Source organism: Sinocyclocheilus grahami, unplaced genomic scaffold, assembly GCF_001515645.1.
Source record: "Sinocyclocheilus grahami isolate Dianchi unplaced genomic scaffold, SAMN03320097.WGS_v1.1 scaffold473.1, whole genome shotgun sequence".
Classification (NCBI taxonomy): domain Eukaryota; kingdom Metazoa; phylum Chordata; class Actinopteri; order Cypriniformes; family Cyprinidae; genus Sinocyclocheilus; species Sinocyclocheilus grahami.
The window spans coordinates 795,001-812,078 of NW_015505652.1; the positions used below are offsets into that span (position 1 = coordinate 795,001).

General features: G+C 39.2%; 1 protein-coding gene across 3 annotated transcripts in view; it reads right to left on the minus strand.

Moving 5' to 3' along the window:
• Positions 1-17,078, minus strand: part of ncoa1 (nuclear receptor coactivator 1) — a 71,719-nt gene that overhangs the window by 4,687 nt on the left and 49,954 nt on the right. For 2 of the 3 annotated variants that reach the window (XM_016235676.1, XM_016235677.1), the window contains 13 exons: positions 9,297-9,403; positions 8,937-9,114; positions 8,283-8,462; positions 7,906-8,004; positions 6,978-7,118; positions 6,202-6,349; positions 5,148-6,123; positions 3,385-3,550; positions 3,107-3,289; positions 2,884-3,004; positions 1,855-2,023; positions 1,465-1,767; positions 1,134-1,232 (listed from right to left, as the gene is read on the minus strand). In XM_016235676.1, coding sequence (XP_016091162.1) covers positions 1,134-1,232; positions 1,465-1,767; positions 1,855-2,023; positions 2,884-3,004; positions 3,107-3,289; positions 3,385-3,550; positions 5,148-6,123; positions 6,202-6,349; positions 6,978-7,118; positions 7,906-8,004; positions 8,283-8,462; positions 8,937-9,114; positions 9,297-9,403 — 2,870 coding nt within the window. The remainder of the gene's footprint in view (positions 1-1,133; positions 1,233-1,464; positions 1,768-1,854; positions 2,024-2,883; positions 3,005-3,106; positions 3,290-3,384; positions 3,551-5,147; positions 6,124-6,201; positions 6,350-6,977; positions 7,119-7,905; positions 8,005-8,282; positions 8,463-8,936; positions 9,115-9,296; positions 9,404-17,078) is intronic. The other variant, XM_016235678.1, reaches the window with a different exon arrangement.

The following is a 17,078-nucleotide window of genomic DNA, read 5'->3' on the forward strand; positions in this document are numbered from 1 at the left end:
GTGCTGTGGATCGCCGGATCGGCTTTCACCGTGGACAAAGCGGAGTCCAGCCCGGGGTCATCACATGTGGTTGCCGCAAGCCGTTCTCAAGCCTGCCCGCCACCGCTCACTCAAGCCATCGGCCTCCGCTCACTCTAGCCTGCCCGCCGCCGTTCACTCTAGCCGCCGGTCGCACCGTTCTCAAGCCCGCCGTGTGTTTTGTTGTGAAAGGGAAACTACTTTGTTTGGTCCTCCAAAGGAAGACACGACTAGAAATCAGTGGTTAAGTTGCATTTACAACACTGTTCCAGAATAGTTCAACCCAAATATTCATTTGTGTGCAGCACATTTTATGGAGGACTGTTTCCTGATCCTGGGAGAGTAGACTACAATGCCGGCTGTTTTGACTCACAGACTGTAAGTACGTTTTCATTTAAAGGATTTGCCACTGATGATTCAAGCGCGAGTTTTGAGCAGTGTAGAGTAACGCTCGTTTGTCATTTCTCCGATCACAAATGCAGACATGGTTTTATGTTTACGCGGCGCGATGCAACGCAACGTGTAAAAAGACAGTATAAATCATTATAATCCGTAATTATGTCCCCACTGGATGCAACAAATGCCTCGTTTATAATGGGTTTTAATGTTTTTGAATCGTCGCTCCGGCCGGACAGGGCATCACAGTATGGTAAGGGGCGTAACATTTCCGTCACACGCTTGAGCTATTCGGCTAATCACAACGCACTGGATAGCTGGCCAATCACAGCAAACCTCGCTTTTCAGACCGATGAGCTTTGTAAAAATCAACGTGTTTCAGAAAGGCGGGGCATAGAGGAGAAACAATAATGTACAGTATTGTGGGAAATAATGTGTTTTTTGAACTTTAAACTGCATAAACACATTTCATTACACCAAATACACAAAAGAATGTTATTTTTAGCAACACAATATGACCCCTTTAAACAAACAAACAGCAATGGTTGTATTGTCAGCAAAATTATGAACCATAGCAAAACTAATCAAATCAAAATGAATTGTGACCAAGATTCAAATCCGAGATAAACAATCCTAATCAAATCAAACCATTTTCAGAGCAAATGCTTACACCCCTATAAATGACATTCAGAATTTGTCTCGGTGCATTTGATGCTAACCTGAGAGGGCATCTGAGGCTGCTGCATGCCCTGACGCATCCCCATGGCAACATGCCCCCCTTGTGGGAACTGGCCCATGGCCGCAAGCCTGTTCTGGAGCTGATGGAGAGACGAGATATATCACCACTAAACAAGTGCAACTAATCACACGTTCGCTCAGCAGCTGCACTCGACAAAAGAATAGGTTAGTTCCACAGCATGTTATTCGAAAGGGTGAAATCAAAAGTATTCAATGGATCTGTTACACAGCGCAAGAAAATCCAAAAGGGGGATTGAGAAGTTGTGCATTCACATTTATTATTACACAATGAAGTGAAAGCTGAAGCTCTACCTGCTGCGGGCCTTGCAAACGTTGTTGGAGCTGGAGTCTCAGCTGGTTGGGAGGTAGCCGCAGCTGGTTGGGCACACCAGGAGCTCGATTCATGCCGAGCCGCACTGTCATGCCCACGTTGCCTGGAAACGCCATCCGTGGGGCCCCGAAACTCATGCCCTGTGCGGTGCCCATCTCAGCAGGAAACCGTGAGGGTGAGGTGGGGAACTGAGAGGGGTAGCTGGGCAGCTTGGGGTCCATGGGTACAGGTGTTGGAGGTTGAGACTGAGAAAAGGTCTGGGTGACAGGTTCGAGGCATCCACTCTGTAGGTGAGACAGTAAACCGGTCAACCTTCAGACACACTGTTCTTGCAAAAGGTATGAGAAAAATGTTTTTCTAATAATACTAACTTGAACAATCTTGTCGATGCCCAACGCTCTGTCCAGCTCGGCCAACTCACTCTCATCGGTGCGGCTCAAGAAAGTGACCAACTGATCCAGCAGGGCCTTCTCGTCGTTACAGCCCTCGGGAGTGGTGGGCGGACACAGCATCTTATCCAGTGGACACAGAACACACTGCCTGCTTAGAGCAGAGGGGGAAAAAAACAATAGAGGTAATCTATGATTCTGATCATGATGAGGACAAAGGAACATTGGGTAAGCGGCTGGCAATTCTATGTTATGTTACACGGTTAACTGATTTGGCAGGTAAGTAGAATTTGGGTGAAACTGCACAAACTGCTCAGATATATTTATAGCAATAATTGTGTCTGGAAATATAAATATTTCTATATATTCTTGAGAGATGAGACCAAACATTGCACCCGCTAATAGTTTATAAAATAACAGTTACACATTGATATTAATCACAGATAATTTACTTGAATGTTCTCAGCACATGTAAACACAAATGTAAAACTAAAATAAAGGTAAATAGAAATATTTAACAAAAACAAATTAATAAATACAATACAGGCATATAAAATCACTAAAACTTAAAGAAAATATTAAAATAAAGGCCAATGAAAAATATAAATAAATACTGTATCACATAAATATTACTGAAATAACACTGCTACTTACTGCAGTTAAAAATATATATTTACTTTCACCTAGTTTCAACAAAGTCCCACAAGCCCTGTTGAGGCTTTTTTTTTTTGGTTAATATTTTTTAATAATTTAAAAAAATAATTCTAATTAATAAAATTAAAATAATTAAATAAATAAGTCTAATTTTACATAGGTTATTTTAGTTGTTAGCAACAACAATAAAACTAGGATATACTATACACGTAAAAAAAAAAAAAAAAATGGACAGAAAAAAAAAGGTTGCAATAAAATGTAAATAAATAGTTATTGTAACATTAATCAAATTGTTTGGTTCATTTCTGTAGCCTGATTATGATCAAGAATTACTGTATGACATTCATAAACACTCACTCTTGAGGAGAGGACAGAGGGGCCTGTGTCTGGTTACCCAAGCTGCTATCGAAGGTCATTGGTTCAACCAGGGACAAGGGCTGGAACTGCTGAGACTCAGGAAGCTCCAGTTTGGCCAGACCTGAATCAAAAGAGACAAAAAAATAATTAACAGTCTTCTCCCCTTCGTTTAATAATCAAACTGTTTCTGTTTTCAAGCATGGTGACACGTTCAATCCTCCACCTGTGTTGGTGTTGAAAGAGTTGAGGCTGGTTGGATTGGCAAAGGGGCTGCTGCTCTCCTTGGGTGGCTGAAACGGCTCAGTCTGCCCAAGATCCGGCACCTGGACCTGACCCTGGTTTGGTGTGGAGGGGTCACAGAACTCAAAAGAGGACTGATTTGAGAGGTTTGATCCATCAGGGAATGCTACAGAGAGAGGTGGAGGAGGACAAAGCAGTTATTGAGGACTTAAGACAAATGAAATATGAATTTTATTATTACTCTAGTGGGACGGGCATCACCTTGGCTTGATGTTCCTGGTGACTCTCTCTTCACATTCAACCCGATGGAAAGGTTGTCCTCACTGGGCTGGACGAGCACTGGCTCCTCTACTGCTTTACCTCCCACAGAGCTTCTCAAAGTGGGCAAGAGCTGGTTCAAAGTGTCCAGATCAGTACTGAGAAACTGCTACTTATGTAAACACACACAGCGGTGGAGTGGAAATGAGAGCAAAGGTCATCAACATCAAAAGGCACACCAGAGCACAAGAAAGACTGACTGCCACAAATCAACACATGGGTTTGACAGTTTAAGAACACGGTAACAAAGTGAACACAGCAAGAGTAAGGCCTATCATTAATATTCAGTAGGACACTGAAGGGGAGTTCACGCTAAAGCTGACATTTATTTTCATGAAAGAATGAGAGACATTTCCTGTGACATGAATGATGAGATGTGGGCATGTGCAGACACAAAGGTGAGAAGAATTTGATGCAATGCAGCGAATGGTACTGATCAGGGTACTGTGAGCAATTACACTATTTAATATTGACCTTTGCCCACATAAAGAAATATAAAACTATTGCGTGGAAAACCATGTCAGAAATTGTGGCCATTCAAAATTTCATTTGTGCACTGCTATAAATGGCAAGCTATATTTTTATACTATATTTAATGCTAATCATAGTTTTTGTCTTTCGACAAAAAGTAAAATTTAGTTAATATTTCTTCATGTCAAAATCAATCATTTATTCAGGTTTACTGAATAAAATGGCAATTAAAATCAAATTTTACTTGACAAAAATGTGTAAAACTATATCAAGTTTAATATTACCTTAAAACATGTAGCAAGATTCACCAGAAACATCTGAAAACTGACCTTGTTGTTAAAGCCTGAGCCTTCTGAAATAACATTATAATAAGTACACTATTGTAATACAATACTGTGAATTCCTTATGCTTTCTTCAGCATTTTTTAATTCAAATTGTTTAAGCATTGTCATGATGTGCTTTTTTTTTTTACCTCATTCTCATTACCACTTATGAAATAAAAATAACCTTGATTAACAAAGTCATTTTGGTGCTGTGATTAATTCTGAGAAGAAGTAAATTGTCAAAATAGATTTCCATCAGCCAATTATCCTATTTGTGGTCAGACATTCAAAAGCTCAGGAGTGAAAACACTAGAACATTCAAAAGTCTAGAGCCAGTTGTTTTTTTAAAGAAATTAATAATTTTCAGCAAAGATGTATTAAATTGATCAAAATGTCAATTATAAAGTTGCAAAAAAATCTATTTCAAATAAATGCTGTTTATTTTATGCAAAAAATGACTATGGTTTCTACAAAGCAGCACAATTATAAAATAACAAGAAAAGTTTCTTGAGCATCAAAACGGTAAATTAGAGTAATTTCTGAAGGATCATGTGACACTGAAAACTGATGTAATGGCTGCTGAAAATTCAGCTTTTCTAAATGAATAAATTAAAACATATTAAAATACAAAACTGTTATTTTAAATAGTAATATTTTACAATATTACTGTTTTACTGTATTTTTCATCAAATAAGTGCTGACTAGGTGAGCATAAGGAGCTTCTTTTCAAAAACCCCAATCTTTTGAACAGTACTGTAAAGTGTGAAGGCCCCCAAAAATGTTAATAAAGGCAAAAGGACATTAAGTAACATAGTAACATGTACATAGTAAAAAAGCTTAAAATATTTTTTCCCCATAATGTATTTAGATTCATTCATTAAGTACGAATAATGAAATAAAGATGTAAATACCAGGCTGGGCTTGTCACTGGATTGAGGCAAGCAAGGGACTGTAGACACGGTGGTGGTGGCGGCAGCAGGAGTGCAGGGCACGTTCTCTCTGCTCCCTTTCTTCTCTGCCTTCACCTTGACAGTATGGAGGCTGAGGGCAGCCGGAGGAGGCAAGTCCTCCAGGTCCTGTTCATCCGTATCCAACAGGAAGCGTAGCAGCTGGTGGTCCTGGGGCTCCTTCCCATGTCCCCGTGCTACCAAGGCTGCGTTGGGACTGGTCGGAGGCTCCTTCTTGATGTCAGGCTCCTTGCCCGCATCTGCAGGGCTGCTGTCCTGGAGCAGGCGGTGCAGAATCTTATGCCGCTCAGTCAGACTGCTGTGAGAAGCTGGACACTGGGCCACGGGCGCGGGACGGGGTTGGGAGTCATGTTCGGGGGAACCATCCAAGAGCTGGTTAAGTTTAGGGTTGCCCACTGCAGCGGCCTTAGGCTCATCAGCGGACGCTTCCGGCGGTTTGGCCGGGGGCTGACGTGCCGGGGAGCTGCTGGGGGTTGGAGTCTGTCTGGAGGGTAAGGGAGAGGGGAGAGAGAAACTGACACTGTCACCGCCAGACTGCTGCCTGGTCAGTCCGCCAGCGGGCGAGTGGATGCCAGGCGCTGAGGGGGAAAAAGGATGGCCGGGCACGCGTGGGCTGCTGGCCAGGCCCGGGCTGCCCCGTGGAGGTCGGGGCGACATGAATGAGGTAGGGGTGGCTGTGAGAGGGCTGCCAAGTGGAGAGGGGCTGCTGACCTGCTGGGAGGGTCCAACGTGGCTGGGCGTCAGGTAGCCTGGTGGAGTGGGTGTGGGGGGTCCAGGAGTGGCACAGGTGCCATTGCTGTTGTTGAGATGGAGGCTGAGGTCACTGGAGGGCTGCAGGGCAGGTGAGCGGGAAGGTGGGGCAGCAGGAGACGGAAGGCTGGGGGTAGTGTTTTCCTGAGAGCTAGCAGTGTTGTGTTCCCTAAAACACACATTATATCCAAAAAACATATGTATTGTGTGATGTTCTCATATAAATGCAACAGAAATCATCAGCTACCTGTCTATAGAGTGAATGCCCATGATGAAGGGCTGTACGTCTGGGTTTGGGGGGCAGCAGAATTTGCAGCGTGTCTGCGCACTGAGGGACGTCCCATCACTGAGTGTGAAATGGTACAGAGGACTGATGGCCGTGCCGTGAGTCATCACTGTCAACGCACACACAGAGCATAAAAATGTGTTTGTTTTAGAGTTACCACATTTACAAATATCAACTTAGAGTAGTGCTGGGCGGTATGACCAAAAATGTATATCACGGTATTTCATTTCACAGTACATAACCATATTTTCTACTGATTGAGAGAGTAAATACTGCAGTATATTGACTTAGAATGCCCTGTTTTACTGTCATGATGAGTGAATATTGTCAAAAAATACCACACTATATAGTGACTAAACACGACCCCTTTTAATTCATAAATGTACATTTCTTTTTATAACCTTTTGAAGGAGGAAAATAACATGTTTGCTCTGTAAAACAGATAATAAAACTGCTTTTTCAAGTAAATAAAAACTAGCTACTGGATTAATTGAAAAAAACAAAAAAACAATGCACAGATTGATCAGTTATCAAAATAATTGTTGGTTGCGGCCATATTGGACAGATTAGAACACTTTGAACAAGTGAATGAGGGTATGAATCAAAATGTGAGCGTAAATCATCAAATAAATCATAAATAGTCATTCTCTAGGTAAAGAAATGCAAGGTCAGATCATTACTACTTTGAAATGTCAAGTACTACTCAAAATGGCTAGAATGGAGGTGAATGTGCTCACCCTCGTAAAGCAGCTTCTTGGCATGGGAGGGCTCATTGCCCTGAGGCTGGAAGAATGCGTAGATGCACTTCCTGACCAGGTCCTCCCAACCTGGTCGGCCTGTGGCCCTCAGAGCACTCATCTCGATGGAGATGATTTTCCCTGCACACACGCACACACACACACACACACAAATCAAACACCAAGAAAGATCATTAGATTCTGTAAACAGGACTTCAGGTTCAAGAGAAGGAAGCTTTACTACAAATAACAGATTTAACAACAAACCATTTTGTACTATCACTTTTGATCAATTTAATATGCCCTGGCTTAATAAAAGTCTTAATTTCTTTAAAAAAACAACAACTTTTGAACAGTAGTGTACTAAACTAAGCAAGTTTTCTTTGAGGGAGAAAGTCATGTGTATTTAGACAGGAATTACAGAAACAATGTGTCAGCTCAATGTACCTGTCGCTTGATGATGTGACATTAAAAAAATAGAGTGCAATGAAATGGAACTAAATGAAGGTGTCTGGAGATGCATTTTAAAAAGTGCTTATAATCAAAATCATTATCTCAAGAATAAGACGCTGAAAAAACAGGGAGATGTACTGCAAAAGCGCAAGACCATCTAGAGTCTATCTAAGATGTTTACATTTACAGCAATTAAGACACTTAATACAATTAAGAACACGTTCTGTGTGAACACTTGTGTCCATCTTTGTTATAGTAACTACAGATACTATTTACTTTCATTCATCATTATTTTATTATTTCAGCCACGTTTTTCTGCTTTGCAATATTTGATCTATTTTTACTTCAATATAATGTCTTTGGTTTAGCCTATGACAATAACACTGCATGAGCTCTTACATGATGATAATGTGCCCAGATCAACAGCTCCTAGCAGCTGAGACTAAGTAAGTATGTGTATATAATGAAACACTACCTGTAGGGTCCTGCTTGGTGATGAAGGATTCTGTACTGACAGGGATCTGAGGTGGACGGGGCATTCGGCATGCAATACAGATTAAACAGCTCTGCAGGTCTGTGGACAACGGTGACATAACAGTTTAAAATGCTATATGCAACACATACCGAAATAATTTTTTTCATAAATCTGTACAGAACATGATTAAACATAATTCAATTAGAAAAATGCAAAATAGAAGAATTATTATTAGTGGACTCAGACTTTTGAAACTCAAAATAAAAAACTGATTTCACATTTGAATGCTGGCGTGTCAATGACAGCTTCATCAGACTCCCTGCACTAAGCTAAATATTTATATGGGTATGACTTTATGAGTATGTGTGTGGTCTCACCCTCGCCCTCCTCCTGCACCGCTCTGGGCTGAGAGACCGTGAAGCACTGCATGAGCTCATACTGTTGACGGGCCTCCTGGTTCTCTGCGTCCACCTCGTCTGGAGGCCTTTTCAGCAACCTGCAGTTAAACGTGTGGCTGTTCCTTCGGCCTTGCTCCTGAGGCCATGGCACACCGTTTACTGAAAACACACACAGATGTGCAAGGTGAGTTAAGTGTAAGATAAAGACCACCAGTGGATGGCCATTGAGCTCTGAAGTGAAAGAGGTTGACCTCTAACCTTTGTGCTAGTATTTACAGTGAATGATTAACATAGAACCCTACCTGCCTTTAGTTTTTTTTTTCTACAACTAACACAAAAGAAACAGCTTGTACATCTTGCTTCTCCCATATCTCGGTTGGTTATAAAATACAAATATACATAAAAATGGAAACAATTTAAGTACACAATGACAATGGCAATTAATAGCTCTGCCCACAAAGAAAAATCTCATTGGTCCAAATTCCTACTCGCCAAAGCTGTACATTAATCATCAAATAACTTCTGAGTTGTTGTAACTGTGTCATGTTGCATCATGGTTAGGTGTAAAATTTACTGTTAAATCTTTATCTACCGTTCTGCTCTTGCTGTGGCCTTTCTCACTGAGAGACTCACCAAGGCTCTTGGGTAGCAGGTTGCGCACAAACTCGTTGTGATCACCCACATGAAGGATGCTGTAGACGCTGGAGGTCATCAGCTCTTCCTGGGTATAACCCAGATAACCAGTGACGTTCTCAGACACAAACACAATGCGCCCCTCGCGGTTCACGACGAAAAAGAAGCCATCCAGGGCCTTGTGGAACAGACAGAGAACAGAGATGGAAGACAAAAATAAGATGTACGTTGCATAAAAGTTTGTCATTCCCAACCATAGAAACTGAGCCAGGCTCAGATGAGGAGGGAATGGAAATTCTGGTCATACGATCTCAATATCAGTCTTTTCTACAGATAAAGAGTTTAAAAAGTCTAACATACCTCCAAGAGAAGTGGCCCAAGGGCTTCCTTCTCCACCATGCCCTGACTGCTGGACGATATGTCACTCTTTTGCACCTCATCATCTGGAGACATCAGAGCTGCTTTTTCTGTGAACATGCAAAGAACATCATGTTTACATTTCTGGTAAGTAACACCAAAGACATCTAAATTTCAGTGCATGAACATACACTATGGAGTCAGTAAACAAAACAATAATTAATCATTTAATTCTTTTTTAATTAATCATTTAATTATAATAAAGTATGCATAAATGTGACCGTCAAGATATTTATAATGTTATAAAATATTTCTATTTCAAATAAAAGCTGTTCTTGAGCACTAAATCAGCATATTTGAATGATTTCTGAATGATCATGTGATACTGAAGACTGGCGTAATGACAGGGAAAATTACATAACATATAAAAAAATAATACATTTGTTAAAATTGCAAAAATATTTCCCAATATTACTGTTTTTACTGTATTTTTGATCAAATAAATGCAGCCTTGAGCATTAGACACTTCTTTCAAAAGCATAAAAATAAATCTTACCAACCCCAGATATTTGAACGCTAGCATTAACACAGTGAAACACACATTCACCATTTTTTTGCCTAAAGTTTTGGTTCCTGGTTAATGTAATCCACACCTTCCAAACCAATCTTACGCATCCCTATCCATAAGAGCTTTCTAATGTGTAAGCGGCCTTATACAAACACACAAAAAACATGCATAATTTCACTATTGTCCTCCTTCCTCTCTTGGACTGGGTGGATGAAAGCTACACAGCGGAAGCCTCTCTAAGACTAATGTGAGCAAAGTGGTACTTTTGGACAGGAGCCAGCCGCAATAAGTGCGGAGAGCACTCTTGAGAAAAGCTTGAGACCGAAGAGTCACAATTCGGTCACTCCCGTCCCAGTTCGACTCAAAGAGCTGATATAAAGTGTCAAATGTCAATGATTATTCTGCGGCCAAACTACTTAACCTTTTTCTCCTCTCGAGATCAAAGCTTCTGAAGGACCGCATGAGAACATGGCTCAGTCCAGCAGCTGGAGAGAAGACAGGACGAGACTGTTTGTTTTGGGCTGCATTTTAAGTGAAGACTTCTTGAAGGAAAGGCTAAATTTAGATCAGAGCTCGAGCGCTGTATTTACACACATAATAGCAATGTAGCTCTCACCGAGGAACTTTTGCAGAGCGCTCAACTCGACGACATCTGTCTTGTTAGCTCTGTTCTGAACTCTGGAACGCGAAAGTTTAAAAAGAGATCAGTCTGGTGGGAGGGGATAAGAGTTTTAGGGGTTTTACAGAGACGTTGCTTGGCCAATATGTTGTAAGGAACGGGAATGACAGAGTTAACTTCAAATGTCCACAAAGCTATTTTTTTCTATTTTGCATAGCAGTCAATCGATGTGGATATTTTGATGGCTGATGCTGATATCTTACACTGTGAACATACAGATTGATGGCTGGGATAAGGCTTATATATATATATATATATATATATCATACTATTTAATTTAAATATAGTAAATAACACATGCTGCAACAAAATCACGATTGCAAGTTCAGCATCTCAAAATTTAGTAAAGTATCACAATCGTTTCTCAAGTGATTTTGGATTGATTAAACAAAAAAAACTATCAAGCATATTTGTAATTAATAAATTAGTCTAATTAAAATAAAAATAAATTAAGTAAAATAAAATTATAAAAATCATTTAAAATAAATTAATTTATAAATTTCTATAAATTAATTTATCAATCCTCATTCTTAGCACTGGTGGAAAGAGTTTTTTTTGCGTACACTTATCGGCATAACCAAAAAACTTCTCAGCCAATCAGCCATGGCGATTTATATTCGTCAGCCACTCATTTTGAACTTGGTGTAAATGCCAGAATAAATAACGAATAAAATTCATACACAGGATATTTGCAAATATATTCATTCTATTTTAAATAATGTATTGGTGATGCCCATCAATTGAAGGAGTACTGCAACTTTGGGCCCTTGAAGTCCAGCTCAGTTCAGTTCAAATAGTATCTGTGCAATCAAATCGACAATATTGCCAGAAATTAAGTGTCCTCAACTAAGCAAGCCAAAGGGGACAGTGGTACTGACAGTAGGCAGCTTCATGGATCATGACATAAACAACGCAGTTTTGCTTTGCGGTTTGAAAACTGAACTTTGCAACATTATTTGGAACCCAGGTTGTAGGGGCTGAATTGAGTCAACATGTGGTTAAGTGAAGTCAGTGGAAAAATTTTAGGAGAACCTGTGGAAGAACAAAAGAGAAAAGGAACCAAGATCCACATCCTCAAACACAGCCAGCTGCCATGGCAGCAGCGTTACTGTGGCAGTGGTGCAACAGGCGATACCTGATCTCATAACAGAAGACTTCTGATCTGCGTGATGTAAGGGCTTTATGTGTTCGGTGTGTCACACATGCACAGACAGCTGGCCTATAGATACAGAACTGCCAGAACTCTCCTACTCCTTTTCAAAGGGAAAACAGATGAATCAAAGCAAAAGACTTTACAGTTAATTTATTACTGCTGTTTGCCAAGGCATGAATCACCATTACTATTGCTCATACTTAGGGTTATGGTTTTGTTCAAATCCCTAACCATAAGAATGAAACTTTCGTAACTCATCCCACACTGTTTGTAACACTAACATGTACAATACTTAACTCTTTCGCTTGTTGAGGAGAGGGGTGCTATTGATTGTTTTGAGCGATCAGAATTTCCACATAAACAATAAACCACAAATTAAAAAAAAAACAACATATGATTGAAGAGAGGTCATTTTTTTGTAGGGCTGGGTTTTGACACAAATTTCATGATTTGATTCAATTCTGACTCGCAAGCTTTCGGTTCGATTTGATTCGATTAAATTCAAAATCGATTATTTTGGATACATATCAGGTACAGTGCATGCAAAATTTTCTCAAGGAAAAAAAACTTTCAACTAATGCTGTAAAATATAAATGATATAATTAAATACAAGTCAGTTGGTACTACATTACTATAATACTGAATGTTAAAATGAACTGATTTGTGTACAAACGCTTAAATTACACTCAATCAAGTTTTTATAATAATAAAAGTTACAATTATATAGCCTAATTATTTATACTCCAGTCCGTTTTTTTAAATATAAACATTTAAACTGTAGCTGCAATAAAAACGTGATGGATTTACTTAAGCATGAATTAAATACTGAAGAACAGCAAAAAATTATAATAAGTATGTTATATGGTGCATATATTTAGCAAAATGCTCCTCTCTAGAGTTCATTTTGATAGCTGACTAACGAGTTTATGGTCACCAAATATGTTTTTTCTGAGGTAAATGTGACGTTACGTGACTGATATATATATATATATATATATATATATATAGTAGGGCTGTGCCGATAGACAATAATATCACGTATCGATGATAATCAGAAATATCGCCTGTGGTTGATGCCTTTGGCAATAGCAAGACAATTATTATTATTATTATTAGGCAAGTAATACTACGTATATTGCCTGTGGCTGATGCCTTTGACTATAGCAAGTAAATTATTATTATTATTATTATTAGGCTAGTAATACTATCTAATTAATATTAGGGCTTATTTGTTGCATTATATTTCTTTTTCCACGTTTTTACAGTATTGCGCGTTATAATCACACACGATTATGTTGAGCTTATGAATGCAATGGGCAATCAGAGGCGTTCAGATGAGTAATCGCTGAAACAGCGGAGTTCCGTTGTTCAGCACGCGCTGACTGAATTCTGACTCGCGAATTCTCATCATAAACAACAAAGGGCAGATGTACGTGCAATGTAAGTACATTCATCATACAGTGTAGATTCACTGATTTTAACGGGAGTGTTTTTAAAGTACATAACCTTGCGCTAGACTGAGCTTTGATGATGTTCTTTAGTAATGTAATGTTCTTTGCTAATTTTCTGTAGCTGCTTTTTGAATAACTGAGGAAATGTAAGTATTATAATTAGTAACTTATGATAATTCTATTAATTTGTTAGCATGATAAATACAAATTCAGTCATAAAACATTAGACTGCTTTTAGCCTTACACTGGAGTTGATTCATTTTCCGGCAATGAAACTAAGTAAATAAATAATTAAATAAATTAGCACGATAATATCGTGTATCAGCGATCTCACATGGTCATGATAGGACGACATGAAAATTGAGCATATCGCCCAGCACTAATGCTAATACAAGCTGTTATATTGACAACTTTCCGTGGTTGAAACACTGATTGAGCGATTACATGAGACAGGATACAGATTTCAGTAAGATGTACTCTTTCTTTTAACATACCTTCAGATGTTTATTCTTGTTTATTTCGTGCTGAAATGGGTATTAAAGCAAAGGAAATGATCAGTTCATGTGCGCTTCGTGTTGCCGCTTCTCTTGATACGAGGTGCTACAGCGATCGGTCACGCCACATTACACAGCACCAAAATGGCATTTATTGTTTGAATACTGTAATAAAATCATAAGAATTTGAAATATGAGACTTCAAAAGTAACAAAGCACAAAGCTTATTGCAATTTATTGGATGGGAGGTGTGCTACAATGTTTCGTTCATTAGCTGAAAACAGGATAGATAGACTAATCGATTCTTTGGATTTAAGAATCAATACAGTTTTGTTAAAAATGAGAATCAATTAAAATTGATAAATCAATATTTTTTACCCAGCCTTAATATTTTGTCACAAATAATATTTTGTCACAATTTGGCAACAAAAATGTCCATTGCTGATTGTAAAATCATGCAAAATCAGCATGGGGAAATCTTTCACCCCCATACAAAATCACATGTATTCCTATTTAAATTTGTGGATTGCGTCTACAAAAATACTCTAAATAGGCACCCTAATAGGCACATACCACATACTAAACAGCTTAAAAACTAGAGCCCGACCGATATGGGTTTTTTGGGGGCCAATGCTGATATCGATATTAGGGAGTAAAAACAACCCGCTACCGATATATCGGCCGATATTCTTTATGTGTAGGCTATATTATAATACAGTATAGTTAAAAGTTTGGACTTCCCATTCGTGTCCAAGAATTTTATTGTATTTAGTCACGCCGCACAATGTGATGTGATTGATGTGATAAGCATGAGTTCTGGGCAGCGGTGCGGCCGGTAAGAAGAGAATGACAAAATAACGGTCCACATAACAGAACATAAACCTGACAATAAGATTGTTAGCCTATATGTATAACAGTTAGCCTACTTGTAATCTGATCTTCTAATCTGACTGGACAAGAGACTTTCTATTGATATTTCCACCTGCGCGCGTTCTAGACGGGCTGTCAGTCAGTGTAGTTAGAGTGTTGTGCCACAAGGTGGTGGAACGTGACTGTCATTCAACTACACGTTCAGAAACGCTGATTCATTCATTCAAAGAGACGTAATGACACACGCTGTTGAAATCATTTTAACTTTGAGCGCCACTTTAGAAGGCTCAGCTGACCAGCTATGTGTCGATGCTAAGACAGAGATTTCGCTTTCCTTAGACATGACAACCTATTTTCACAAATATATATGACTCGGCCTGGAGGACAGATGCAAGTAATCGCATATATTGGCGACAGGCTCATATCTGCTGATAATATCGGCTAAACGATATATCGGTCAGGCTCTATTAAAAACCAAAGAAAACACCTCTGCAACCACATACACCAACAACCTGATGACTACTTACAACACCTTAACATCAATGCTGTAAATTTGGAGTGGAAAAGTTTTATTCTAAACCATCTCTTGCAACCACCAATCAAGGTTCAGCATCATGAAATAGCCTACATTTAAAAGGAATGATATATTTAAATATCACAATTGTGATGCATCGAGAATCATTCTAGAATCAGACTGTGATTTACTGAATTGAAATAGATCAAATTGTGAGGTGCGTAAAGATTCTCCTCCTATTAAATACATCCTGTCACTTTATATAAGAGTGGCAAAGAGGACAAATTACTATCATTATACACAGTCCTCAAAACGAGCTGAATAACAACTCAAGCAATTTCACCCAGGCATTGAACTTCACAGCGAGCAAACAAAGCTAATGGCTGTCACATTTCATGACCTTTGCCATGTGAATTGTGCTCTGACTTCATTTCTCAGGTTTCAAATTGAATCGGATTTTTTTTTTTAAATGTGTGGCTGGAATGTTAATGAAGTGCGCTGTTCTGTATGAGAGCATGGACAAAATGTGAAAAATGTCTTTGATGTACCCTTCATCCAACTGAAAGTGACATTTGGTCCTAGTGTCCTCATTCATATCATCCGCAAACACATCGACAACCTTTTTCATATGCACAAACAGACCAGATTGATGTGCAGAAGCCTCAAAAATTTTGAAGTTGCAAATGCTTCCATGACAGATAAGAATAATTTACTGCTGTACTTCTGAATTTGAGCTGATATGCTTGATGATCAAAATTAAAGCTGGGCGGCTTAATTAAAATCTTGATAATTATGTTATGGTGACAGAATAAATCATGATTACAGTTATTTTTACTGGAAATTCAATAGAAAAATGGCTCCCAAGCTGGCAAAATAAATCCCAATGGCTACCATCCTGCTCTTTTTTTTCACATTATTCAATGTTTCATCATCTCTTTCACATCTACTACGGTATAAATGGACACACTTCTACCACTGCGCAGTATTATTTGTCATACTGCCAAGCCCTAAAAGTGTCATAAGAGGCCCTTCAGGTGACAGTCTAAGTAAACACGTTGGTACACTTCTGAAAGTTTAAGCTCAAGAGGTGAAAGTGTGTTCTTGTCTGACAACATTAACACCACCCTGAAGCAGGGATATTAGAGGTGGGGCGGCAAGTTCCTGTTTCTTCTTTCTCGCAGGGAGAGAGGGGAAGCTGAGGTCTACGAGAGGCCCTCTCTTGCACAAGGTCAGGGGGCAGGGCAGCGTCGCCATTGGCTGCTCTCTCGCACACCCCTGCGGCCCCCATTTCCTCAGGCTCTGAATGAAAACAGAGAGGGCCAGCGCTCTGGGTGACACACTGTAGAACGAGAGCAAGCGAATGAGTGAGATGACCCTATTGAAGGATGACAAGGACCAAAATCATAGTTGTTAAAGTGAACCACAATAAGCCAAAGTATGGGTTCAAAGAACAATTAAAGGAGACATATTATGCCCCTTTTTACAATATGTAATATAAGTCTCTGGTGTCCCCAGAATGTGTCTGTGAAGTTTCAGCTCAAAATAAATCCGTGTATCATTCGATCATTCGTTTTTTGATTTAATATTGAAAGCAGAAAAATTAGAAAACGGATCCTTTTTCGTTTTTTGGAAAAAAACGAAAAACGAGAATTCAGCTTAAATTTTCGTTTTTCGTTCATGGGTGGAAAAATGAATAAACAGTTTGAATATTTGATTTCTACATGTGGGCGGGAATTAAACGCCCCTTTCTGCTGATTGGTCAGCCGAAGATCAAACCATGCCGTCATCAGTTCTTCTGCAGTATCACGCAGCAGAATAATAGTCCTCTGCTGCTGCAGTTGTACAGATTAATAACCCATTTTATCAATTTCATATTTTTCTCAACAAACAGACTAAATGAATAGCTCGTCTAATGACAGAGTATTAAGTTCCCTCGATGGGGGAAAAATCCAAGTGAACATCAATCAGTACTCAATATTAATTTAAACTGCTTTAAATATGACTGCTGCTTATTTCCTGTGCACTTCAATACTGGTCTGCGCTTGACTGTAGTCGC